The following is a 27,846-nucleotide window of genomic DNA, read 5'->3' as shown; positions in this document are numbered from 1 at the left end:
GCGGGGAAAAAAAGGCGGCGAGGGAGGAGGAGGAGGGAGGAGAAGGAGAAGGAAAAGGAAAAGGGAGGAGGAGGAGGAGGAGGAGGCGGCAGCGCGGCGCGGCGGCAGCGCGGGGGGAGCAGCGCCCGGGCACTGCGCGCAGCGATGCGCGGGGCGGCACGACGCGCAAGTGCCCGCGCGCAACTCGGCGCGCTCCCGCTGAGCCCCGTCCCGCTGTGTGTGAGCCCCGGTAACCCACAGCTCTGAGCCCCGTTAACCCACGGCTGTGAGCCCCATCCTACTGTTAACCCCCGTCCCGCTGTGAGCCCGGCCCCGAGTTGCGCTGCCCGCCCCGCGGGAACTTTGCGCGCCCCGCGCTCGCGGTAGATCCGAACCCGTTGCGCGCTCGCCCCTCTCCCGTTCAAGATGGCGCTGTTGGGGGACCTTTAAACGCCGCTCCGCTCCGCGCCGCTCCGCACCCCCGCCCGGCCCGGCCGTGCCCCGGCTCTACGTCCCGCCCTGCTGCCGCCGTCGGGCGGAGCGGAGCTGCGCGGCCGTTCCCGGGGCCGCTTTCCGCAGCGCCGCCGCGGGGCCTGCGCGTCCGCGTCGTGTGCGCGCCCGGCGCTGCGCTGCGCTCGGTTCCGCTCCGTTCCGCTCCGTTCCGCTCCCCGCGGCTCCGGCCTTTGTCCTGCGGAGCCGCTGCGCGCGGCCGGGCCGGGCCGGGTCCCGGGGATGCGCGGCCGGGCGGGGCGGGGCGGGGGGAGCGGCCGGGCGAGTTCCCGAAGTTGGGACCTCGGCTCCGCCGGGCGCGGGGGAAACAGCGGCAGGAGCGCGGCCGGGCGGCGTCGGTGGCGGCGTCGGTGGCGGCGTCGGTGGTGGTGGCGGTGTCGGTGCTGCGCGATCCCGCCCCGTTTGCTGAGCGTTGGCCGGCGGTGCCGCTTCGCTGCGCGTTACGGAGCGGCGGAACCGCCCGCGGAAACTTGTTGCCGCCGTAGCGGGGCTCAGTGCGCGGAGCTCAGTGCGCAGAGCGGCTCCGTCCGCCCGGGGATGCGGCACCTGCCCCGGGACCCGCCGCGAGTTGCGCTGTGCGGGACGCGCTCGGACGGCACCTCGCGGCGGTACCGGTCCGACCCGCGCGACGGCTGCGGCCGGGGGTTTGGAGCCGCTGTCCCGGCACCGGGGAAACCGGTGCGGGCGTGAGAACGAACCGACTGTCAGTGAATTGCGCGTTTTCTGCGTGGCTGTCATTGCTGCCGTGCGGTTTGTACATAAAGGAGCGAGCGGGCATCCGTCCGTCCGTGCGATCGGCTGCAGGAGCGCTCAGGGGCTTCCTGCCCTCACTCAGCCATTTCCTCTTTTACTTTTGCTTTGCGAATCCGTGCTGTGATTGAAGGGCGGCGAGAAGGAGACCTGCTGCTTCCCGGAGCTGCCGGCTCCCGAGCGAGGGGAGGCTCCGCTGCGCTTCTGAGCCGCGCTGGGTTGGCCGTGCAGGGCTGTGCTGCGCGCTGCCATCTCTGGGCCGTGCACTGGCACCGGGTGCCGGGCGCTGTGTGTGCGGGCAGCAGCCGGCACCGCATCGATCCGGGCGGTTCTTCCTTCGCAGCTTTTTCCCCCTTTGCTCGTAATTTAGCGCCGCTGAACGAACGCGTGTGGTGGCTTGACCCGGCGAGGCTGTGAGTGGTTGGAGATGGTGTGAGGAGCACGTTTGGTGGCACGTTGTGTCGGGTGCCTTGTTACGCTGCCCCGAGGTATAACAGCCCTGATCGCAGCCTTTGCCGTGTGCGCTGCGCGCTGCTGCCCGGGCTGCAGGCATCGCCCTCGGGGGGCTGTGCGGGCACCGCGCAGTGACAGCAGCGCTGAGCCGGGAGAGCTGGGAAGCGTTTGGTGAGGGCGGTTCTGTTGGGGGCTGATAGTGCAGAAACAAAGTTGCGTTCGTGTAATGGTTCTTTTCATTTAATGATGCGCTTTGACTGACTTGAATCCCTCGTTTTTTTCCAGTGCCCGATTTTCTCTATACTGATAAACCCTATGAGAGAAGCAGATGGACTTTAGCTATTGTTTATTTGATTTTAAATTGGTTTTGGTTCCAGGAGCGTATTACAACAGGCAGACACGCTCTCACGTGTACTGCTTGTTTTCATTTTTCATCCCAGTCTCTAGTTCCAAATGTGCCCCTGTTCACACATGAGGTGCTGAGCTGTGCTGGTGGTTGCTGTGAGCCCAGAACAGTCCTGTGGGATGTGACCTGTGCAGGGTAAGGGGTGGGACACGGAGCTGCCACTGCCTGCACGTCCTGCAGCATCGTAGGCCGTGCTGTCTTGTTCCAGGACTAACTCTGTTCGTTGCTCTTCAGGGCATTGCCATGAGTGCAGCTGATGCCCTCAGAAATAAGGGAAGTCGGGTTCAGTTGGAAACATCACATACCTGGCACTGATTACCCAGCTGGACAGAACTCATTAACTCCTTTTAAACCAAGGCAGTGAGTGCGGACCTGAAAGCCCTCCCTGCTTTCGGAGCACTTTTCCTCCTGTACTTACAGAACAGAACTGAGAACTGAAGTCTGTTTACGTCTTAAATGGTGCATTTGTTCAACTTCTTAAAAATAGGTTTGAGGGACGGGAGGGGAAATGTTGAGTTCTCGCTGCTCTTTTGGCCAAGTGTTGCTGTTTGTTTGAATGTGCTCCCATGCACATTGACGTGTGGATTTTGTCACCCCTCTTAATGAAAACCAGTGTTTTCGGGGAAGCGGCTTGGCCAAGTTCAGCATCCACCATTGACTGTGAGCCAGTTCTGAATGATTCCAGCCTAGCCACTGGTGCGGAGGGATGGTGTGCAGCAGTTGGCTGCTTTGGCTTCATTTTCTCAACCAGTTCAGCTTCTTTCAGCAGGAGACAATGGTGGAAACTGAAAAAGCAGGGAAGATTGCATTTTGTGCTTCCAGGGTGGGTGCAAAATCGAGACAGGAATCTAATTCCTGGGAGGACAAGGTGGCCAGAAGAACAGTCAGCTCCTCATTGAAGTGAATGTTCCTCAGTTTAACTCCTTCTGCATAGATTGAAATACTGTTTTCTTTGCACCTGCTTTTCTAAGGTGCAAATATTTCTTAGCTGGGTAAAATGAAACTGCAGTTTTTCTTACTAATTGGAGTCCAATTTCCACCTAAGTGCAGCTTGACGTAAATTATAACTCTCAGGATTATCCAGTGAGATATACAGGAATTACCTTTTTATAGGAAGCTGAGGTCTTTATTTAAGTGCTCAGACAATCTGTTGCCTTTCTGCTTTATTTCCAAACAGTGGCTGAATCGTACTGGGAACTATTTTAAGCCTGTTGAGAAATCGCAGTATTTCTCAGATTAATATGCTTTTATTTAAATTAATTTATATAAATGCCATTCTTTTGTGCTCTTGCATAGATAGCAGCATCGAGATAGCTTTGTTAGTCCTGATCATGCTGATATGCAAACATGAGCGATAGGTATCGTAACAAAGCAATCTAACAACTGCTTCTCAGCTGCTGTGGGCTCCTTCCTAGCAAAGCAGCAGTGCTGGTGTTTCTGGTCAGTGTTTTCACACCGTGTTGCAGAGCACACACTGGCCAGCCCAGAGCTGCATGTTGGGCTTTGAGGACAAAGGCTGCATCCATGCTGTATTTCCTGCTCCAAAGGGTCATATCACAATGCAAAAACTTCCAGCAAACTGCACAGCAAAACCCACCCGAACGTATTGAAATGAACCCTTTTCAGTTCCCGCAAGAGTAGAGGTAATTGAAAGACACCAGCAGAGCTGCTGGGGGTGGCTGGCAGCTTTCTGTGCAGGAGGAAGTGGCAGCGCCTCTGGCCGAAGCTACCAATGACCTTTCTGTATTTGTATTGTACCAGTTCTGATTTTACACCTCTCCTGTACCCATCCGCAGCTCTGCTGTCCGAGCCTCTCACTGACTTTGGTTGCACCTGCTGCTCTTGTTGCCAGCACTGCCTGCTGCATCAGGGTACAGCCGTACTTTGGGTTGGTAGAACTGGAACGCATGTTCTGTTTTCTTCTCCATTCTTTGGAGTTCCTTGAGTGCAGAATTGGTGCTCAGTGAGAATTAGTCGGAACAATTCCAAAAGCTTCAGTTGCAGCAGCTGATGCAGGTCTTGTTCTGGGCAAGGTCATTTCTTTCTCCATGTCTTTATTACTGTGCCTTTAATTTTATCCTCTCATTATCCCTCTGCAGTTCTTAGCAACCAACATCTATTTTTCATCTTTTATTACAGTTCTGTGTTGTCTTAAAACTTTGTGTTTCTGCCCTTGTTTGGATCATTGGAAAAGCAGGGCTGGGTACAAACTCATTGACTCTCACAGAGGAAGCACGTGCTGACATTAAGTGCTGGACCTTCATGTGGTCTGTGCTCTGCAGCAGACTTGCACGGGTCTATGGCTACCTGTGGAGATGGGCATGGGGGAAGGAGATCCTGGAGACCTCATGGAAGGACTCCCAAGGTGGCACTGTCAGCAGCAGGAACAGGGTGTCGTTTGATTTTCTGAGACGTTGTTTATTACATCCTGCTGCTCAATTAGACATGTCTGATTTAATAACCATGTCTAATGATTCCAAAGTTGGAACTGAATGGAAGCCTCTCGTATCTCTTTCATATTAACATTTGAATAACAGAAATAAAGTTGTGTGTACCAGCAGAGCGGTGCCTGAAGAAAAGCCACTCAAGTTTGAGGGGAAGACACTGCACAAATAATAAAGTGAAAAAACTTGTTTGGATTTCAAAACACATTTGATGGCTGTAAATGTTCCAGTGTTGTCAGGATCAAGCTTCGAAATTGTACTCCTAAAAATAGAGGACTCTTTTGTAGCTGCTCTCTGCCTCCTGAGCCCTCAGGCTCCAGTCTTGTTTTTGTCTCTGTACAAACAGAAGTGCAAAAGAAGTCTTAAAATGACAGCGGATTTTCATGTAATTGCATCAGTGCTGCTGCTGGTAATAGGCATGCCGGCGCTCCCTATCAGATGTTCCCTAAAACCTGTGCTGTTGCAGTCTCCAGGCCTTTATGCCTCTTGTGATTTGAAAGTTGTATTGTTGAAAGCTGTTGTCTCTTTTTTTCCCTAAGCTTTAGTTATTTTTTAGAGGAGGAACAGGAAGGAGCATATTGGCTTGTGTGTGGTAACAAAGGCAAGGCCATATTTTTGAGACGCTGCCTGGAAGGAGAGAATTTCATCACGTAACACGGCTCACAACACCGCAGTTCTGTGTGTAGAAGCACAGGGGGAAGCTGCTCTGCCATCCCGCTGTGTGGGTGCAGAAGGGGGGAGGTGTCCGGTGTCCCATTGGAGCCATCAGGAGCACTGCGTGTGTTGGCACCTGGAGAATCTGGGAATGGAAATACCCAGTAACACCTATTCTGGCTTCAGAGCCAACCCAGTGTGTGTTTTTCTCAGCTTTCTAGATTTAGTATGCCACATTTAAGGCCTTGTTGCTCTGACGTGTTCTCAGCCTCTTATGAAGCTTAACAAAGGCACTGAGCAGGAAAGGCTCAGCTGCTGCTTTACACCAGAAGTGTGTTCTGTGATCCAGTCTGCGAGGTGAGAAATCACTATGTTCCTGGGCTCCCAGCTTCTCGTTACTGCTGCTTGGGCATGGAGTTGCCAGGTATGCTGAGCCTCGTGATGGAGCTTGGCGATGATTTTGGCATCCCTTCAGGTACAGAGAGGAATGTTTTGGGTTATCGTTTTAACATTCCTCCTTTAAATATTTGTTTCTTTCCATTGAAAACATACTTGGCAGTCAGAACTGAAACCCCTTGAAAACAAAAAGTATATTTGAAAGCAGTGGGAGATCTCAGGTCTGCAGCGAGAGGGCAGACCGAGGCCATGCACAGCCTCCCCTGCTGAAGTCAGTCAGCCCTGGGAGCATGGACGAAGGTATAGGAGCACAGTGAGCAGAGCGCGGGATTAAAACACACAGTGTTTTCAATGTGTTTTAAAGGCAGCACAAACAGCGTGTTTTGGTGCTGCACTTGAAGCAATCTGCTTTCTACGTGCGGTTGCTTTTGTGTAAGGTTATGGATTTCGTTTGCCAGAGGAAACACTTCTTATGAAGATGCAGAGGGGTTGTGTTGTTGTCCCCTGTTGTGGCCCTGGTGGTGATGCCTCCCCTGGCTCCAGCTCCAGGTGCTGCTGTGAGTAGCACCCAGAAACCCAGCTCTTCCCCAGTACTTGGGAGCTCAGCAATGCAATTTATTTGGAGTACTGTAAGAAATGGTGCCATTTTCTTGTCGTATTGGATATATGCATCTTGCTCACGGCTCCAGTACTGCTTGCAAGTTCATAGACAAGTTGCTGCTCAGTACTGTGAAACTTGACATTCACTGGAAAAAAGTAATGCAAGTGGTGGGTTTGCTTAGTGGAAAAAGCATCCTTCCCTGTTTTTGTCTTTTGCTTGGTGTACCTGATGCCTGTTTGTCTGTTTTTATGCAATAGCTTGTGCTGTCAGTTCAGTTGCTTTCATAAAGCCAATAATTAAACGAATGTGTAATTAGAAACTAAAAGCAGCGATGCTTCCAGCTGTAGAGAGCAAGTGTGTAATCATACTGCTATCCAAATAGCTTCCTGGGAGCATCAGGTTGGTAGGAACCCATGTATTTGCATTTTGAATGCAAAAAAAGGTCACAGTTCTTTCAGCAAAAATCACCTTTTCCTACCAGAGATGGTTGTGCTCCCACCCCATCAGCTCTGAAATGGGAAGCTCAGGTGGCCTGTGGGGTGGGACAGTGCAGAAGCAGCAGGGATGGGGAAGGTCAGGGCCTGGCTGTGGGGCAGACACACAGCTCTGCATCCTCCTCACTTGTTTTCCTGCTGCCTCCAATGGCCAATGAACCACGAGCTGTTACCTCCTGGCAAGACCAGCTTCCCTATTTCTCTTAACCTTCCCCGTGCTGTTACTTCCTTACCTTGGTCAGGAAGATGGTGCAGCTGTTCCTGAACCGACTTAATCAAAATATTGCTGCGCAGTTGAAAGTGCAATTGTAACTAAAACTTTCTGACAGTTTTTCCATTGTTTTTCTGTTTACTTTGGTGTGAAAAACAACGTGGGGATGTAGGCGTTGCACTGGATAAAATGTAGCACTGGGAAACCAAGGTTGGCTGTGTTAGCTTTCCTTCTGAGCCGCTGCCTCTCCCGGGGATGAAAGGATGAGACGGATACTGTTGTCTGGCTCTTAAAGCAGCACAAAGGGCCGGTGAGGGCCCAGGCCGCTCTGTTAGAACTGGTGCAGGGACGGGATCCTCCTTGTGCCTTGTCAGGGCCTGCAGGGCACTCACACTGCTGCAGTGTGCAGTGGTTCCTGTAGGAGCTCTCATGTCACCCATCCCTCCTTGGAGGCTTTCAGGAACCATGGAGATGCAGCTCCAAGGGACTCAGTGGGGTAGCAGTGTGGTGGGGATGGGCTGCTGGTTGGACTGTGGAAGTCTCCGTGATCCTTCAGCCATCCAGCTTTCAATACAGACACGACCCAGGTCTTTCCATCTACCTGCTGTAACCAGTGATTTCTTTGGAGAAATTGGTGTGCTCTACAAATTTCTGTCTCCCCTCTGCTTGATGACAGTTCCTCATAACCATCAAGTCCTTATGTGGAAGATTCTCTCCCTGAATTTAGTGTAATCCATTTATCCAAGATATACATCTTTTGTAAGATATTTATGTGTATGTAAAACTGAAAGCTGCTTCACCAAGCAGGTGAGAAGTTGGGCGTTGAGTCTTGTTTGAACTGTAATCTAGGACAAAACGTTGATACATATGTTTTAATAATGTAATAAGCACTTTAAGGCTCATCACTTAATGCATTTTAATAACTGGTGGCAGCCAGAACTTGCTGCTGGAGGAAGTGCTCTCCAGGGGCCACATAGGAAAGCTGGGCAGAGGTGCTGAGTCAGGAAGGTGTGGGTGAGTTGACATGTCCCACACGCGCAGGGAGTGCTGGGCTGTGACTGCAGGGACCACACTGAGCTCCTGAGCCCTCCAAGCTCTGCTTCAGTCTCCAGGAGCGTCACAGAATGGCACAGCAGTGTCACTCTGAGGGGGTTCTCCTCTGGGTGCCATTCTGCTGCACCAGGAGCACTGCAACTGGGTGAGCCTGTATCCCAGGGTCTGCAGTGCAGGGGGAGGCGCTGTTAGAAAGGACTTGATTCCATTTAGCTTTTAAAACTTGCACTCCTGCATTACATTCTCAGTGATGCACTGGAGGAGAAGCACGTGCTGTCAGAGGTTCTTGGCAGCTTTGCTGTTGAAGCCCTGAAGTGGCAGTGAGGAGTAAACTCAGTTCTCACTTCCTACCAACTCCCCAGCAGCACTGGATGTCAGCAGTTTTATTTAGATACTGGCACTGGTTTAATTTGATTGTACTATAAATTAATAAGTTCTGATTGCATTCGATTTAACTCCCGCTTTACTTAGTCCTGTTGCATTTATTGTCTTAAATGTCAGTGCTGCTACAGATGATAAAAACAGATTTATGCATCCTCTGCCTGTGATCTCTGTCTTCAACGAAGACTAAAAGCTGCCCTAATAGAATTGTGGTTTGACAGGGTGTCAGTGTAAGAACAAGAGGCTGTTCCTATAGGCTGCTGGGGTAGCTCTGAGTTCTCTGCAGTAGATCTCTGTGCTGTGATCCCTCTGTTGTAACTGCTGCAGATGCAGCAGCTCTGAATGAATCGACCTGGGGCAGGATGGATTTGCTCAAGCCAAGAACGTGTCCAGTGCTGTGTGATGTCCCTGAGCTGCTCTCAGCTGTCTGCAGTCAGCAACAACTAAATCCAGAACTCCCTGTGTTTTTGGTAATTTGGATGAACAAAGTATGACAGTTTTAGTTTCAGCAGCTCGTGGCAGTGCTGTGCATCACTGACTGCTCTTTGTTATACTCAGGTCTGTGGCTCTGCTAAGTGAAAGCTGCTCGGGTGCCATTGCTGCCATTGCCACCACTGCCAGGGCTGGCTGTGCTTGTGCCAATAGCAGTGGCTGTGGCTCTGGAGCAGGGAGGCCACACCAAAAAGACAAGCTGGTTGTATGGGCAGCTCGTGTTCCCTTTCCTCTGGAGGAGATGTGGGATGGCCAGACTGAAAAATCATTGCCTTCTGTGGTGGAAGAGACAGTGCTGTGTGCCAGGAGCCATGGGGCCACGCAGCTGCGATGTTGTGGGTGTTCCCAGCTCCTGGGCAAGGCGTCCTTGGTGGTGCTGTGGGTCAGCAGAGGGCAGTCCTGCTTGGCAAGAGCAGAGAGCCTGGAGGTGAGCGTGGCTGTGCATGCTAACACAAGGCCAATGGTGTCCTGCAGCTGGGGCTTGCTGCTGAGGCAGTCCTGTTGTGGTGGATATGGCATCTTCGGTGTAACATGTGGTGCTACCCAGCAGAGATGGGGATCAGTGTACATTGTGTGACAGCTGGGATGCTGATGCACTAGCGGGTCTAGAAACGGCTGGTTTGGAAATGTCATTCATCTTGCTGCTGGGATAGGAGGCTGCACCCAGTGGGGTGGATGTGGTGTGCAGTAGTTTCCTGTTAGCAATGAAGAAATTACCCAGTCAGCCATCATTAGATCTCAGATGCTGGTCTGGGGGTTTAACAGGGTCAGTACTAGTGAGAGCATACCAAGGTGAAATGCAGAAACAATGCAATCTTTGTATTTGTATGTAGACCTGTGCAAACCAATGCATTTTCAGTGGTGCTCTGCTGCTGAGAAGCAGATGGAAGTCATGCTGGAATAAGGATGTGTTACGTGAGTTTCCTGATAAGTTTGTGCAAGAAACACTCCTTGCTTGAAGCACTCGGGATGTTGCTCTGGGGGTGTCAGCACAGGCAGGACTTCAGCCCTTTGGACCAGCAGGGCTCCAGTGTGCATGAAGCAATAAAAGTGGAGCTGAAGCTTTCCTGCTTTCAGTAGTAGTTTATCTTGGGATAGCACAGGCTAATTGTGGTTTAATTATGTGTGGAAACCATAGCCAAGGCACCCCAAATACTCACGAGGTTTTCAGGATTGCACAGTGGTACTGTCTGGAAGCAGCCAACCTCTTAAATAGTGCAGCCAGCAGGAGGTGATGGTCGAGCTGTGCTCAGCCTGGTGAGGTCTTGAGTATTGTGTTCAGTTTGGGGCTCCTCACTACAAGAAAGACATCAGTGCCATGGAGAGCGTTCAGAGAAGGGCAGCGACCTGTGAGGGGGTCTGGAACACAAGTCTTAGGAGGAGCAGCTGAGGGAATTGGGGATTGGAAGCATCAGCTGCGTCCCTGGGCCTTCTATGGGCAGCCCTGAGCCTGCCCCGGGCTCTGTGTGCGTGATCCGGGCCACAAGCAGCCAGCACATCACTTTCCTTCTCAGAGGCTGGATTTTATTGTAGCAACTGACACACTAATGAACATATTCGTAATTAATGAGAATGAAACTCACTTGTTATTAACTAATGTAGTGATCTTGATAGAAGTGTGTGGGGATTTGTGTAATCATTTAATGAAGATCGAGTGTGGAAAGTTGAAGATAGAACAGGAAAAATCATGGAAAATAACAACTAGGGAAGTGTGTGCAGGAATTTACAGCATTCACTGTGGAATGAGAGCTGCAGAGCTCATGGATGCACAAAGTGAATAAGCTCTTGGTGGCATCAGCCTCTTCTCCCGTCACAGAGGAACAGTGTGATGAGTTCATTTGTCTGAGCAAAGGAAAGCTTCAGCCCTGAAGGAAGCTGGGGACGTGGAGCTGGGATGTCTGCGCTTTGTCTGAGCTTTGGCTGGTAACAAACAAGGGGGTTTGTGTGCTGTTGCTTGTCAAAGTGATGCCTGCATAGGAAGCCTGGTCTGAATTCTTTCTCAGTCTTCTTTACTGACTTCCACTTTGAGGTGCCAGAAAGTGCCCACTACAGGGCACAGTAAGAAGTGTTTGCTGCTACAACATGTTGTAGATCAGTAAAATAAAGCCCCAAGTGTTTTACTAAAGCATTTCATTTGCTTGGGCACCAATCCTTTGGGGAAGCCTCCAAATCTACTAGTTAATGCTCATAAGGAAATATGGTGTTTCAGAAGCAGCTGTCTGTGTTCTGGTGCATGTTCTATCCTTCATCTTTTGTCCTCAGATTGGAGAACATTGCTATGATTGCTACGATTCCACCCATTTCCTCTTCCCTCCTGCTTCCCGCACACCCAATTTCATGTGTGCCAATGGAAAGAGCTTAACGCACTTTCCTTCTTGGAGCTTTTCTTATCAAATTTAAGCTTTTCAGGCACGATAAAATGGTTCTGCAGTTAGGGAATCGAGTGGAGCTCAAAATAAATCTTTTTCTTGTTGTCCGAGGATTATTCTGGTGTTACTGTTCTTGAATGCAGACAACTGAGGATGAAACAATGCTATTTGTGAAGCAGTTTGCAGCCACTGCAACCAGAAATGCTGAGAAAGTGACTGGCAGCACTGAGTGAGCACATGCAGCAGATGATGTGTTCAGAATCCTGTAGTCCAGAGAGAAAGATTGCTCAGTCTGCCTGCCGCAAGATTTCAGACCGAGGTTTTCAGAAGAAAAACCCCTGCTCCACCTGACCCATTGCATCCACAGCAGATGGGCAGACAGTGCGTGTTAGAGCTATCAGAGCTGCGTGGCTCTGCATGGCTGTAGGGCTGTGGGCTTTTGCAGCTGAAGTGTTTGCTTAGGAATATCGGATCCAGAGCTGCGGCACTGGTGGGCTCAGAGGTGTCAGCGTGGTTTGTGGTGATGGCTTTCAGGCCTGCTTGGCACAAGCCTGTTCCCTGGGGAGACATCTGGCTGGACTTCTGGCTGCCTGGCCAATATATGCTTGTCCTGACGGTGGTGCATGAGGCTGCAGGCATCTTCCTCTCCTTCCCACATGGGCAGCTTCTCATTTAGACAGCCACCAGTCACAGTGTTTTGCTCAGCAGGTGACATGGCCCACAGCTCCCATAACCTTGCTGTGGTCCGTCATGGTCTTCGCCTTTGCTTTCTTCTCCTGGGAGTCTGCAGAATCGACCCGGCCCCCAATGGCAAAGCGCCTCCTGCACCTTAAGTCCAGGGATTAAAATTAACCCAAGTCTGGGAGCTGCTGGACGCGTTCCTAATGCAGGCTGCTGTTCTCGGGTGGGAAAGGAGCCACAGATCATCTGCAGCACAAATCTCTGCAAGAAGTTCTGCAGAATTAAAATTCAGGTGGGGGTTATGCAGATTGCCTTATTTGAATATTGAAATCTTCTTTAGCTTTTTGATGACTGCTTTATCATTGTTTTCCATATATATGCGATGATGCTCATTTACAGCCTTCCCCAATCAGTTATACAGCAAATACCACTGCTATAAATAAAATGTCATTTGCAGGAGACAGCGTTTTGTAAGTTAAATGAGGAAGAAATATTCCCTTTGAAGAAATGTTAGCCGCGATCAATTGGTTTCTGTGCTGGGTTATTGCGAGGGCTGGGTGCAGTGGCTGCTCCCTGCTCTGCCTCCTTGGCGCTGGGCAGGGAATGCTGCTTGCTTTCTTTCTTTTTTTGGGGGGGGAGTATTTCAGGAAGGTTGTCTTAAAGAAGTTGCTCTGGCTGCTGTTTGTGTGCAGCTCCAGCAGGGCAGTGTGGATTCAAACATAAGAGTATGGAAAGGCCCTTCTGGTGGACATCTGTGTTGGTGAGATGAGCTGGGAATACCCAGCAGGGTGGCTGTGTGCGTGGAGGTGTGAACTCTGGGCTGGGCTGTGTTGGTCGCTGAGCAGGGTCTGCTGTGGGCTCCCCCTGGCCCCATTCCCCCCAGGCAGAAGGATGGTTGTCTGCTGTGTCCCAGGCAGCTCCTCGTGCTGAAGTGCCAGCAGCAATCCACCATGGGCACTGAGCCGAGCGGGGTGTGCTGAGCTAAAAGGGAGAGCAGGACTCTTACAGTAAAGAAGTTGTTACAGGAATCTTTAGATGAAACGTGTGTGCTTTCTCCTAAGGAACATGTAGTTTCTATTTGCTTGAAATGGAAGGGCACGGGGCTGGGAGAACATTCTCGTGCTCTCTTCCCACTCCAGGTATATGCTCACAGCGCAGCTACAAGACGGTCTGTAGCAGGATGGGCCCCTTGGCAGAGGTGAGGGTTTCGGGTGCAGGCAGGGTGCTCCGGGCTGTGCTTCCAGTGCACACACAAGGCTTTGCAAGAGCTTTTGCCAGATGCGTTTGCATGAAGGAATTTGTGATGCGCAGCCCCTGTGCAGTGCCTTGCCCACCCCTGGGAGTCCCGCGTGTCCCCTTGTCTCACGTGCCTTTGTTTTAAGATAATAGTAAACCTCAGACACCAGCTGATTTACTTTAATTCAACATCCAACTTCTGTTTGATTTCTTTTCATATTCAAGTGAGCCATCTGGCTTTAATGAACTGTAACTGTTTTTAATGCTGCCTTTAGTTGCTAACATGTGAATATTTCATGTGCTGAAAGGAGGTTTGAAATGCAGAAGTGAGGCTGAGGAGTCCGAAGTGTTTCCAAACCATCTCTGCTGCAGCAGCACTGGTGCTCCCCTCCTCGTGAGGTTCATCAGAAGATAATCTTCAGGGTGCCAGACTGTAAGCATCCGCAGTGGTGGGTGCTAATTACAAGTGCTTTCACTGCTGTGTACAGAAAACAACAGTGCTGCTTATCGAATCCTGAATAGCTGCCCAGCCTGGGCAGAATATCAATCAGCTTCAGCAGGAGCTGCCAGTGTTTGGCATCTTTTAAATAAACAGCCTCTTAATTTTGGGGATGTTTAAATGCTTCCATGGTTGGTTTTATGTTGTTGTTTTTCTTTTTTACAACAACACCAACCAGATGAGGCTGGCTTTATACTGGCTACTTCAATACTTCAATTCTAGAAGTTAAATGAGAGCTGGATTCCCTAAAATGAAAATAACTTCAGTTTCACATGAATTTGAGGGCACTTTGCCAGGTCTGCACTGTTTGAAGCCAGCCGTATATCCCCAGCATGTTGTCCTGTGTGCTTCGCGGGGTGTTTGTCACAGCACTGCCGTTGTTTTGTCTTAGCAGTGCCCAGGTGACGGACATCCTACAGGCCATCACCAAGAAGTGCTTTGATTAATGATTGAGTTGAGCTGTGTGCTGGGGCCACCTTGCAAGCCTGTGTGTGCTCAGAATACAAGCCTTTGCATTCTGCCACGCTCAGCATTTCAGTTACCCCCCGGAAATCCTCCACCAGCCCAGATTACAGAACTTGGGGATGCTTTTTCCCCCCTTTGTTTTCTGCCCTCTGCACACTCTGATAGACCTCAGAGGACTCTGTCAGGCAGAGCCACCTCAGGCCCTTTTCACAGAGCTGCCGCTTCAGGATGCTTCCATTTCTAGCAAGGAGGCAAATTTGCAAAGGCAAAAAACCAGCTGGTCAGAAAAATCCTAACAGCATGTTAGTCACAATCTGCTTATTTGAACGTCAGTACAAACGGAACTGCAGCCTGCAGAAAGCCACTCGAAGTCTGCTGGTGTTTGTGGGACGGAAAACAATCTCTTAGTCATTTGTAGCCGCCTTATGCCAGGTCCAATTAGAATCTCAGAAGCGAAATCATCGTTGCACCTCCAAAGCGTTGCCATCGAGGAGAACATCCACCCATTTCTGATGCTCGTTTTGAAGTCAGATTTTGTGTTTCCATCTGCTCAGCAACTGGTGTTCCTGACGGGTTTGTCCTCACCATGGCAGGGGGTTGCTGTATTTTAAAATCCTTACAAAATAAGAAAAGGAAGCCAAGTTCCCTCTCAGAGGCTGCTCAGGTCTTGGACATCCCAGCTAAACTCAGAGAAATGTCAGGCTTTGCGAATGTCTGCAGCCAATAAAGATTTTCATAACAGGATTTTTTCTCTTCTTTTCAGGATCCCTTTGTGAACGTCCTGGCTGCCGGCAGGATTTAAAGTGGAAGGCAACTCATGACCACTAAACTGTGACAGTTCTGGATTCCCTGCTTCTGGCTGCCTGGAATAACCACTGGGTTGCTGTGGAGATGAATGGAGAACAGCAGCATGATGCAGGTAGTGGGATGGCTGAGCTCAGGGGCTGAGGGTTCTCAAAACACTTGACAAGTGAGAGGGAACGTTCCTGAACACAGGGGATGCTTCACAGTGTGAGTGTCCTATGCCTCAGTCATTGTGAGTTACATTCTGACTGCAGGCCTTACATTTACCATAAGCAAGGTGTATAATTGGCTTAGAGGACAACAAAATATGTCATCTGCGATTCTGTGACCCACAGAGGTGATTATGTTTGTTAGAAGCTCTGCCTTTCTCCTTTGTGATGTCAGTATGAGATGAACTTATGGAAAGTCCAGTGTTTTTAGCACTACTGTTTTGAGGCATTTGCTTATCAAAGTGGTTAGTGTTATCTTCGTGTGTCCTTGTTTGCCTTTGTGTTGTTCATAACATTTTCACAAGGTCACACTGCTGGTTTGAAGGCACATAACTGAAGCTGTGTGGTGCCACTGTAATGTATCCTGGTTTTCTGGTGTGCCTTGCTGCCCCCTTTGATGAGCTTGGGCCACCAGCTCCCAAACTGCTGCAGAGTGGTAAATCTTGATCAACTTGCTCAGGTTGTGGTTCACCTTGAAGCACCGGCCTGCAAAGATGTCCAGGACAGCTGGGAATACACCAGCAGCTTTCTTAAACAGTTCTCAGATCATATGCTCTTATGGTGAACACCTCATGTTTGTTCAGAGGTGGCTCTGGAGCAGGCTGTAGAACTGTGTGGAAATGACAAGCTTTGCTGTGTCTCACATCACTGCCAACCCTTTTCACTGCTGAAGCTGTTTTGTGTTTAGCTTAAAGCTGCCCCTTGCATAGAGCGGCAGCAAGCCTCCTTTGGCATCGCATGCTGTGCCAGCCAGAGAAAGGCCTGTGTGGCAACAGGGTGAACAGAACAGGGGCCCAAATCCAACCTGCTGGGGTGTGCAGCGGGTGGGTTTGCACATCAGAGAGAACAGGATTGGGAGGGGGAGCAGGGAGGTGAGCCAGGAGCTGGCTGTGAGGAGGGACAGATGTGGTGGTATGGATAGAAAATGTGACTGATCGGGAGCACACAGCTCACACTGCAGACACTCGCCTTCCTGATAGCATGAGTGTACGACTGTGGCTTGAGTGGGTTGAGCCCGTTTTGGCTTTAAATACGTCTAGAAATGAGATTTTCTTGCTCCGAGGAATCTGTTATACTGTATGAGCTGGTATTTAAGTGACTCATTTGAAGGTTCTTGATTTCAGTTGTTCAGAGCTGTGTTTCTTAAAACTACCCTGAATTCTCTGTGCTTTTGGTGCCCTTTAACACCAAAGTAAATGCCATCTAGCTTAAAAGAGAGGAGTCTTAACTGCAATGCTTTTTAAAGTCTGTCTTTTCGAACCACTTGTGGTATTGCATTTTCTGTGTAGTTCTTAATTCAGTACTTTGAAGGTCTGCTTTGCCCAGGATTGTCAGTCTGTTCCTAAATATTTGTTGGAACAAATACAGATCTTACTCCATACTCCCCTCTCTGAGATGTGTAAACAGTTGGTGCTTAACCAGAGCACTCAAGGTCTCACTTTTTCAGACCAAATCCATCTTAAAGTGCTCCTCACATACAAGACAAGGGGAAACTGTGCTGTCCATCTGTTGTGAAATGCGTAACTGAAGTCCATTGCACGCCTGTGTGGTCAGTCACTTGGAAATGAAGGCATGTATATCCCCATGCTTGAGCTGACAGGTTGCTGAAGGTGTTTGGCTTCTCTTCCAGATGCTGGTTCTGGTGTGGAAGACATGGAATTCAGTTGGGATGAGTATCTAGAAGACACAGGAGCAGTTGCAGCCCCTCATGGGTCTTTCAAACATGTGAGTAAGGGAATGTCTTTACTTACTGTCTCCTACATCACTTTTTTATATGCTGAGTGTTTGAAGTTTCTTTGAGTGAATTGTTGTACTGAAATCTGGAAGGTTCACTAAAATTACGCTTCTTAGAGGAATGGGAAATGTTGCTGAGATTCTTTCATACGCTGTAACTGTAAGTTGTTCGTTCAGTGTAGGCTTTCAGGTCTCTCATTTCTGGAGGGGAGAGACCTTACATTTGCCTTGGGTTTTATTGGTTTACCAAGGCTGTAGCAAGGGCAAGCAGAGGTGCTGAGGAATGGTATGAAAGTAGAGCAGGGGCATTTTGTAGCAGGACTGCCATTTGCCTGCCTCTCTGGTCTGCTTTACCTTGTTTGATAGCCCTTATAGAAGCCTGCCCTTACTGCTTACAAACAATTGTCACACCAGCCCACCAGCCTTACTATAACTGTCAAGGGAATTAACACGATGACTGTATTTCAGCCACCAGTAGGAAACGCACTCAGAATGACTCTGCCCCCCCTGCCTGCTGCGCTGTGCCAGCCTGGCTGTGCCGAGCAGGAGCTCCCACCAGTGTCTCTGTGGGCAACAGGAACATAAGGGCTGCTCCAAAAGTAATGCTTCCTATTTTATTATGTTGGCCCATGACCTCAGAGGCAGGTGTTGGTGGGATGGCAGCAGGGTTGAATCTTTCTGCCTATTTTCTGTGTCATTTTGTCAAAGCAGCAGAGTTCCCTTAGGATCTGTCTCATCTCCTACATCTTGCTGCTCAGAGAAATTCAACAGCGTGAGACCCTGTGCACAAAGTTTCTGCTGTCCATTATAGGGTACCTGTATAGAAAAGGTGGAGGAGGACGAGCTCAGTGCCTCATGGTGGGCAGTGGCAGCCTGTATGGTGAAGCCCCGTGTATGTCCGTGTGTCTGCATGATGTGGTGCAGGAGAGGCTCTCAGTGTGGAGCACTGCAGGCCCAGAGCCAGAACCCCATCCCTCCAGCTGGGGCCTCTTTCATGCTTGGTGCTTCCCTTGGAGAGGGACACGTTTCAATTATCTAGTGCCAGGAGAGCTGAGAGGGAGCAACCTTTGTACTTTTAAGAAAGCAGAGTGAAAAAAAAACTAAGCTGAAGAATAATGCTGGCACAAGAAAAATGGGCCGGTATTGACTTGAACTATGTTTTGTATGGAAGCTTAAGGTTTTGTTTGGTTCTTTTGAAACTGTGACCATTCTCCTCTATAATCAGTGGATGAGAAATACCTCACCCACAGCACAGGAGAGCACACAAAGCAGCTTATAACCCGTGATGACACAGCCTGTGTTAGCAAAGCACTAGTTGTGCCAATGGGAGCTTGTATCAATTTTGAATGTTTTGCTCTTACTATGAGCAAAAGGCTTTGGAAAATGTAATCTATTCTCTCAAGTTAAACATGTTCTAATGTTTGATTTGTTCGCATTTTACAATTTAAACAGTGTTAAGATCCAGGGCACTGTTTTTGTGCATGGTCTAGCAGGAAGCAGAGCTTAGCAAATACATGGAGTCGTTCTGATGCCAGTGCTGCCATCCTACCTGAAGTGCACTTTCTTTAGGACCACTTAATGTCCTTCATTCCTTTCTTTAACTTGTATGTGTGTACAAATGTTAGTCAGTCGTGTTATGTTGCCCAGCTGCCAGGAGGTGGTGCTCACTTCTTGGGCTCTGCTTTGTCTGCTGGGATCATGGGTGAAACCACCTGAAAAATGCACCTGGCTTTGGGGAAAGCTCCATCTGCTGCTGCTGGTTTCCTGCAGTGCAGTTCATGAGGCTTTGCTGGAGGCTCAGCTGCAGAGAGCTGCATCAACTGCTCTGTTCTCAGGCTTTGCATCACTGTGGCTTTTGTCTTGGGGTCAGAATGCAAGATAAATGATAAAAATCTCTTCAGTGAGGCAGTTACCTTTGTGAACAAGCTGCCTCTGAAACACCACTTCAAGCAGTCTGCAGGTATTGTGTTAATATCCACATGGTGTATATTAACCTCGAAGGCATAAACAGTTAACAGCAGCCTCACATGCTTTTCTTTCTGCTGTGGTTTTCTTAGTTTTATTTTTAGCAAAGCAGTATGTGCTGGATGATGAGCCTATAACAGCTATGGCAGTTACTGGGCTGTCAGCGCAGAACTGGTAATAAATAACCCAAAGAACATCGACCACATCTGCATCAAACTGAGAGCTTTCCTCGCAGTTGACTCAAAGAGGAATTGGAATTTGGGGCTGCTGAAGTGCAAGAGCACGGTTAGATTCAGCTGAGAACAGGGGATCAGTGTCAGACTTTCAGCTAAGACTGAGGCTGTAGAACTGGAAGTGGCCTGGGAACTCGCTGCAGTGGGAGCAGGGCAGGGCCCTTCTGCCCTTTGAGGAGTGTCTGAGCTTGCAAAAGCTGGCAATGTGAGAAAGTCAGTGTCTTGACTTTCCTTTTCAAGTTCCCATTTCAGTATCTGAGTGCTGGGCAGTTGGATTCCTCACCTGCGCACAAGAAATGAAGTGTGTGTGCTGTGTAGCACTTAGCTGTTGCCAAGACATAAACTCACTGGAAAATCACTGAGGTTGTTGTTAATCTATACATTTATGTAACAGCATTGCACACATTAAGATTGTCGGACAGAGACACTGAATGTCCTCATTCTGCAGTTTGTGCAGGCTCGTGCCTTCTTAAACAAGCAGGGTAGCAGTGGCAGTGCTGTCATTAACTAAAGCACATGGATGTATTTTAAGTAGGCTCTTAGCACAAAGAAGTTGAAAGAAACAGTTCAAGGCAAGAAGCCTGTGTGGGTGAGTTTGACCTTTGTTTTGTCTAGCTTAGCAGACGAGCTGTGAGCTATGAAGCCTTTCAGCAGTGGGTGAGGTGCTGTCCAGGGCAGGGAGATGCCTTGCACGGTGTTTGTCAAAGGCTGGAAAGATCCTCTGAAATGCAGAGGAGGTTCCATTAACGCAGATTGGGTGTTCAGTCTGGTTTGGGTCACACGGCGTGATGAGGTGGTTTCTCTGGAGAGGCCGACTGGCCTTTGACCTGAGGATCTTTGCTGCTGGACACATTGAATTGTTCTCTCCCTTGTTGCACGAAGGTCTGGGAGGTGCTCAGATGTGATGACCTTTCTCTGCAGGTGGATACGAGTTTGCAGAATGGTTTTGCGCCTGGCATGAAGTTAGAGGTTGCTGTCAAGTCTGACCCGAACACCTACTGGGTGGCGACCATCATTACTACCTGCGGGCAGCTGCTCCTGCTGCGCTACGACGGTTACGGGGAGGATCGCAAGGCTGACTTCTGGTGTGATATCATGACAGCTGACTTGCACCCCGTCGGCTGGTGTGAGCAGAACAAGAAGGTTCTCAAAGTGCCTGAAGGTAATGCCTTGTGTGCAGAAGAGGGAGGTGCATAAAAAAAGTATTCTTTTGTCCTTTATAAGCCTTGCCTCCATAGTGGCTGTTATGAGGGGAATGTGGTTTTGCGCTGACGATGAAGTGAGGTTATCTGTCATGCTTTGTGGAAACCCCATGACTGTCAGTAGGATGGTACTCTTCCAGAGGAGAGAGCTGCTATCTTGATTTCAGGAGTGGACTTAGATTTACTCAGAGGCTCGTGGTTCATTTGAACCCACTGAATCCTATTGCTTTTGTTTATTTTTTCACAAGGTATCAGAGACAAGATACCTGACCAGGAGGAGTTCCTTCAGCGAGTGCTGGAAGGAGCATGCAGTGCCCCTGCTAACCTGCTGGAGGGGGTAAGTGTTTGAATATGCTACAGCTTGGCTTCAGTGGGCTTTTTTCCCCTTGTTACTAAAGGGGCTTTATTCAGATTCAGATAAGTTGAAGAAGCAGCGTAGGATGCTGCTGAACTTTAAAATTCCACTTCCTAGCATTTCCTATTTACGGCATGTTGTTTCAATAGCGTTGTGCTAGAATATCTTTTTCACTGCAGGTTTGGGCTGTCTGACCCATTTGTAAGCCCTGCCAGAAGAAAGACTTTGTTAAATTTCCCTAGGTTTCAGTCTTCCTCCTATTCTAGTCCTTCATACAGCTCTGAGGAAATGATGCTTTATTTCTCAGGCATTCAGGCTGTTGGAAGGGCAGGATTTTTTAAGTTCTGTTGTAATGATTTACTTTATATTCTTGTTCTTTTTCTGTAGCTTCACAGAGGGAAAAACCCATTGGATCTCATTGCACCAGGCTCCCGGCTAGAACTGCAGAACTCCCGGGATGCCCTGGAGGCCTGGATTGTCAATGTGGTGGAAAATGTTGGTGGGAGACTCAAGTTGCGATACGAAGGGCTGGAGGATTCTGACACCTTTGACCAGTGGATATTCTACTTGGACCCTTTCCTTCATCAAGTGGGATGGGCAACTCAAAACGGATATAACCTGCAGCCACCTTTAGGTACTTCAAAACTTACATCTTTTACATGTGAGAAAGATATAGGAATACTCCTGCCACTTTGGTGCTCTAAATCTACATTCTGGATGTGTACTGTGGTCAAATAATCGTGTTATCATCAGTCAAATACTGTTCCTAATGAAAAACTAAGTGGAAACAGCAGCTAATTGTCCTACAAGACTTTTCACCCACTCATTTAAATGTTGCTGAATGGTTTTACCTGTTAAAACTTTATATCTGTGCAAAGGGAAGGTTTGAGGAATGGGCCTCCACAGTTGTTTTCGGTTTGTATTCCTGTATGCGGAGGAAAAGTAATCTGTTGCTGAAGTAAGTACTGCTCAGTGGGTGCTTTCACAGCTGGGACTTAGAGTCTAGGAGGAGACCTAAGGCTCCCTCTAAAGAGGTCTGACATGGTATGAAAATGTCCTTAAAAATGAGTGCCCAGAGAATGACAGTGTGGAAGAGGGGATGGAGGATTGCTCATAAGGGAAACGAGGGAAAAATCGTGCAAATTAAACCCAGACTGTTTAAATTGAAATGACTGCACGCAGTGCCTTTGCTCATGGCTGACCAATGTCTGCTGAAATGAGGGTAGTGAACAGATACCACATCACTGACAGGAGCCAGATGAGGGGATTTCACAGCACTGTTCGAGTGAATCATGTTTCTTAAAACCACGAGGTTTGGATTTCAGTCTAATTATTAAACTCGTTTCCTTTTTACGTCTGTCCTCACAGACTTGACTACAGGGATCCTTGTGCATGGTAGTGGTAAAAGCAGTTCCCCTGCTATCGGGGAGGTGTGGGGTCTGCAATTACTGAAGGAGTAAAAAGTTCAGCTGGGACTCTCAGATACCTGGTTTGACTTTTGGGTGATCCTGTGTGAAGACAGGAATTGGAATTGAAGTTACTTGTGGGTCCCTTCCAGCTCAATGATCTGTCCAGACATCTCCTTTAAGCCCAGAACAAACTAATATTACCCAGTTTTCTGGTCATGCAGCAGTTTTCCTCAGGGTTAATGTGACAGGGTTAATGTTCTCTAAGAAAGACAAGGCTGGGCACACAGAGGTGCCACAATGTTGTTTGACTACAGTCCCTTTGTGTAACATACCCTCACCAAGCAGTAAGTTTGTAAGAATGAAGGTGTCTGCACAGGTTCTGAGCAGGGATGAATGCAACACTCAAGAAACACAAACCAAACTTCTGGCATCACTGCATCCATTTTCTGAGGGAAAAGAAGGAAGATGGTCCCTTCAAATGCTATTTCCCATTCTTTTTGCTTCAGCCATTAGGGCTCTGAAAAGTGAGGAGGATTGGCAAGAAATCGTGAAGAAGGTAGAAGAGGAGGAAGAGGAGTCATCAGTTCCTACAGATCTCTTTAAGGTAAAGACACAATATGTGAAACATAATGCTGTGAATGGTGCCAGAAAAATGCTGTATTCCTAAGAAATGATTCAGGGACGTCAGTCGCTGCTCAGCATTTCTTCTGTATTTTGGATGGGCTTTTTTTTTCTGATTTTTGTTTGGTTTTGCTTTGTTTAAACTTTTCCCTCCTCTCATTGCAAATGAAGGGGAGTAAATAAAGTCATACTATGATCCTGTTCTTGGGAAGTTAGACAACGCTCCCATGGCAATGATGTGAGCCTTACCTGTCATGCTGAAAAAAGTCCTGCTTCTGATCTCCTGATCTGATCACACTCCTCATTATTTGAGAACACTGGGAAGTTTAACATGTAGCACCTAAACTGTAACCTGGTGAAGTTCTATAGGCTGTATAATGGATGCTGGTTCTCTGACAGATAACTTTCTTCAGATGAACCAACAAAAAGTCAGGTTGTCTACTTCAGTTGAATTACATAAAGTTGGTCTTTTCTACTGGAGAAAGGCAGGCACTGACTCTGGTAGTTGATCTTCCAGGATAAACCTGTGATTGGAGTGCATTCATTCTCTGAAGGCATGAAGTTAGAAGCTGTGGACCCAGCGGCTCCCTTTGCAATCTCTCCTGCCACGGTTCTCAAGGTACTGGGTTCTCTAAATTCCTCCTGAGCTTCAGTTCAGTTGCTGTTTGTGTTCTTCAATGATCTGGAAATTCTCATTAGCTGATTTTCTTAAAACCTTGAATTGGATTTCTAATTAAGTATTTGATGTAGTAAGTGTAAGTATAAATTACCAAAGGACGGGAAAATTCCATAAATAGAGAAGCTGAAAAGATCCAATGGCTGAAATTGTCAAACTTGGGTTTTTAAAACAAGAAATGATCCTTCATAATCCGAGTGTCTGATTGAAGGCAGGTTTCTGGTTTGGTTTGGTTTTTGCAGAAGTTGATGTTCTTCCTATGTGTAAGCTTCTGTACTATTTACAAGACCCTGCTTTGCTTTTGGCTGAAAACAGGTGTACAATGAAAAATATTTCATGATAGAAATTGATGACTTGAGGCCAGAGCGTGCGACCAGCCAGTCTTACATCTGCCATGTCAACAGTGCTGGGATTTTCCCGGCGCAGTGGAGTCTGAAGAACGGCGTTCATCTCAGCCCCCCACCAGGTATGTGTGTGCAGGCTTCTCATGCTCACTCAGCTTTGAAGTAGGTTGATGGTCCCTAGAGTGCTGAGTTCGGGACAGCGCTTCTGCAAAAGAGTCACCTGTAGTAGAAGAAGCAAAGAAAAGGAAATGTTCTGAGAAACAGAACCTGAAGTTGCCTGGATTTGTGCCTGGATTTGAGAAGATGGCCGTGGATAGGAATCCTCTTGGAAATTGTGTTCCAGGGCTAAGAGCAACACTGATTTCAGTGTTCACGTGATATCGGAAGTCTATGGTCCATGCACTGGTTTTGTGCTTCTGCTAAGAGCAGAACATTGTTAGTCAGTGTCTTAAAGTGTTTTCAGAGCATCTTATCACTTAGAAGTTAATGTTTCTTGGTTTGTTTTTTTTCCTTGGGACCTATCAGGCAAGGTGGCAGATTGCTGAAATGTTGCTTCAGAATGGAGGGGAAATGGGGGGTAATCCTCAGTTACTGAATTATTTACACATCGTGCAGTATCCTTCTCCACCCCTTCAGTTCAGAGGAGCAAAGAATTTAGGGTTAAACTGACCCTTTTCTGTATTCTTTGTTTAGGTTATCCTGGGCAGGACTTTGACTGGGCAGACTACCTCAAACAATGTGGTGCTGAGGCAGCTCCCCAGAGCTGCTTCCCTTTGGTAAGGTTCTCTTGCAGAAAGGCGTCTTTTCTATTAGGTAAATAATATGTTTGATTCCAGCTGAAGAAACGTTTTGCACGTTTTTGACTTAAGTTGCCTGTGATGACTGGTGAAAGGAAAGTTAAGAGAGTGCAGGTGGGGGTTCAGGTTGGAATTAGCACCCACTCCTAGTCTGTAGGAATTTCTGAATAAATGTGGAATAAAAGAATATAAAATGGACAGAAAGCTTCCTTTGCTGCCTGCTGGGACCCGTTTGGATGAGGCAGGAATGTTGTCTGCATACCTAAAACCAGTTTCCAGGCTAAAACAATCGAATAGAAATTCTTGTCAGGCTGTTTGTGAGACTTGGCAGCCAGCAGCAGGGAGTCCCTGCTGTCATGGAGTGCACTGACTCCTTACAGTGAGTCTCAGCCTCCCTATTTTGAGTACAAACGCGCTTTTCTTGGCCTGTCTATAAAGTCTTTCTTCTAAATTAATGTGCTAATTACTGAATTCTCCTCTGTCTGTGTGAATATCATTGTGTGATACTCGGACAGTGAGGGTTTGTGTGTTACTGCTACTCATAGATATTCATATCATACACTGGATATATGGCTGGTGCTGTACTGAAGCATTCTTGTTCCTAGTTAACTTCTGACCATGGATTTAAGGAGAATATGAAACTTGAGGCTGTGAACCCAGTTGATCCTGAGGAAGTCTGCATTGCTACAGTCACCAAGTTGAAAGATTCCTACCTCTGGCTTCAGCTGGAGGGTAAGTCTGAGTGTGTGTTTGTTTTCATAGATGAGTGATTTCCATTTAAAGCTGAGCTTTGACTCAGAGTTTTAAAGAAAACTTTGAGAGACCCTTTATCAAGATAGGCCTATATCAGACACTCTGCATTATAATCCCAGTTCTTTGTTGGAAGCACATCAGCATACATTTACTGTGCACTGTGCATCTCTGCTGGACTGTGGATGGAAGTTCCATCTCCAGCTCTAGGTGGAAATAAATGACATCAGGAAAGAAACTGGGCAGTAGAGGAGAAGAGTAGCTGATACTGTGTGCCATGTACACTGTAAGTTAAAGAAGGAGCTTCCCTGGCAACATGCAATAAGCAGTAACTAAATGAACCTTGGGATTTTTATGGGTTGTTTCAGTTTTTGCTTCTCTTAACTGAACAGGCTCCAAGAAGCCCATCCCTGACTGCATAGTGAGTGTGGAATCGATGAATATATTCCCAGTGGGCTGGTGTGAGACGAATGGATACCAGCTCAGACCTCCTCGCAAAGCAATAGGTATCAGTTGTGTTCCATTTGCAGTGGCTGTGATTCAATAAAGATGGTGAGACCTTCAGGAGCGAGTTAGTGCACAGACAGGTCTGGCATCCCTGAATTTGGAAACTTCCACTGTGTACAGAGAATCTGTGCCTTGTGCAAGTGCTCCCTGCCTGTGTGGTCCAGCTGTGAGAAATACGTGAGTGGAGCTGGAATCCATACAATAATTCCAAAACAGACAGTGTTATTCTGTGACCCTCACAAGCTGTAAGAGAGCATGAAAACAGTGCATTAACCACAGCAAAGAAATCATACGTAAGCATGCGTGCATGCACACACATGATATGCAGACACGTCTGTATGAGCTGTTCTTGCCACATGTCTGAGTCTGCACAACCCAAGTATAAAATCAATATCAAACAAAATTAATGCCTTAGTAAGAGACAGTGTTGAGTAGGTGGACATTTGGGAGTTTAGTTGAGGAGGACTGGCTACGCCAGCTGGTCATGATCCCTTAATGGTAGAACATTGGAAAGTAAATTCTGTCTGTTCTAATGACTCTGGTAATGTAAGAGTGCAGGATAGACTTAAACATAAAAACAACAAGGCCTTCTTAGCAGTTCTGGAGAGCAGAACTTAAAAATAGCACATAACTTCAAGGAAAAGTATCTAATAAATCTACTGTAATGGAAATATTTGCTTTGTGGAATTTATTTTCTTCTCCTTTCTTTCAGTAAATAGGCAGAAAAAGATTGCAGTAATTCAACCAGAGAAACAGTAAGTAACAGTGTTGGGTCAGTTTGTGTTTAGTTTTGTTTTCTTCTAGTTGGTAAATGAGATTGTCTGAGGAAGGCTGACGCTACGCTGGGGGCAGAGGGATTCCACTGTTTGCTTATTGTAACGCTGTGGTTGCTGGTGATGTTGGAAGAGGCCTCTTCCACTGCTCTACTTGGATATCGAGAGTGTGAACTTCACTTTTTTACAACGCTAGCACAGCTCAACTGAGTTACTGAATAGATGAAGTCACTGAAGATCTGGGCTTGAAATTATTGATCTGTCATTTTTAGAAGGTGGCGGTATCTGTGAGTTGGGGGATGCATTTAATTAAAACCAGCCTAATCTTAACAACATGAATTGAAAACTGTGTGTGCTTGAAGCTTTCCTAATGGTAATTAAGAAGATAGCTAGAATGCTTTTGGTTGTATTCCCTTCTCAAATAATACAGTTTCTGTAATGTAAACTGTATGAGTGAAGTTAAGGGGAGAAGAAAATGTAAACTACGTCTGCTTACTTTACGTAATGCAACTATCAGCATGCCTGCCCATGTTCCAAGGAAGAGGCGATCACTACTAGCTGTAGCAGTGCAGCAGTCCTTGCCAAATTGAAATCAGTGGGCTTTGTATGTTTAATGAAAGGAAATGTCGAGGTGAGGAATATATCAGATGGGGGATGTGTGAGAAGCAGATGAATACAGCTACAGCAGGAAATACTTTGTTTTTTAGTGGATGCGTTTCAGCAGCAGAGCGCTGCCATCCTCACCATCCGTCCCTGCTGCAAACACCTTCCTTTCCATTTCAGGATTTTGTCTTCAAGGGCAGTTCATGATGGACTGAAGAACCAGGAGCTGAACTCTGCAGATTCAGGTACTGACTGCGGAGGGCAGGCTAACAAAAATAAAACCCAACAGTCTCTGTCAGGACAGCCCAAAGAGGAGGAAAGGGTTTGAAGGTTTTCATCCTTGACTGCTGGACATCAGAAAAGAATGAAATGGACAAAACCATCCAATTAGTTCTGTGTCCTGCAATTGAAATGTGCACTAAACCTGGAAGTGAGATGTTTTACAGGAGAGCTTCCCTCTGCAGCAGTGTGTGGAGCCAGGTGTCTGCTGTCACCCACACGGATTATTTTTGTATTGTCACCTGCTACGTTCAGTAATGTTGGGAAAATCCTACCAGGCCTGATAAATGTGTACATGTACACTCCACTTAGATTGTAGCTTTGAAAACCACATTTCTCTGCTTTTTATGATGACTTTGTCATCATAATAAACAAAGGCAATTCAAACGGTAAATTGTGTTGTGTGCCAGATGGTGAAATCTAATAATTTTCTAAACTGTTGCAAATGAATGTGATGAATAAGTGCATCTGCTGGTGAAACAGTCATGCAGATCTATTTGTTTGGCAACAA

At 47.7% G+C, this 27,846-nt stretch overlaps 1 protein-coding gene across 4 annotated transcripts in view; it reads left to right on the top strand.

Moving 5' to 3' along the window:
- The window catches only part of SFMBT1 (Scm like with four mbt domains 1), a 39,961-nt gene that overhangs the window by 239 nt on the left and 11,876 nt on the right, over positions 1-27,846 (top strand). The window contains exons 1-15 of one of the 4 annotated variants that reach the window (XM_032447310.1): positions 967-12,166; positions 13,419-13,543; positions 14,838-14,993; positions 16,718-16,812; positions 19,941-20,181; positions 20,470-20,558; positions 20,964-21,210; positions 22,492-22,589; positions 23,124-23,225; positions 23,598-23,748; positions 24,320-24,402; positions 25,029-25,155; positions 25,566-25,679; positions 26,393-26,435; positions 27,237-27,301. In XM_032447310.1, coding sequence (XP_032303201.1) covers positions 14,966-14,993; positions 16,718-16,812; positions 19,941-20,181; positions 20,470-20,558; positions 20,964-21,210; positions 22,492-22,589; positions 23,124-23,225; positions 23,598-23,748; positions 24,320-24,402; positions 25,029-25,155; positions 25,566-25,679; positions 26,393-26,435; positions 27,237-27,301 — 1,483 coding nt within the window. In that variant the 5' untranslated portion in view covers positions 967-12,166; positions 13,419-13,543; positions 14,838-14,965. Of the gene's footprint in view, positions 1-966; positions 12,167-13,013; positions 13,544-14,837; positions 14,994-16,717; positions 16,813-19,940; positions 20,182-20,469; positions 20,559-20,963; positions 21,211-22,491; positions 22,590-23,123; positions 23,226-23,597; positions 23,749-24,319; positions 24,403-25,028; positions 25,156-25,565; positions 25,680-26,392; positions 26,436-27,236; positions 27,302-27,846 lie in introns of those variants that run through there. The other 3 variants (XM_015874469.2, XM_015874468.2, XM_015874467.2) reach the window with 3 other exon arrangements.

Source organism: Coturnix japonica, chromosome 12, assembly GCF_001577835.2.
Source record: "Coturnix japonica isolate 7356 chromosome 12, Coturnix japonica 2.1, whole genome shotgun sequence".
NCBI lineage: Eukaryota > Metazoa > Chordata > Aves > Galliformes > Phasianidae > Coturnix > Coturnix japonica.
This window is presented reverse-complemented; position numbering and strand designations above follow the sequence as displayed.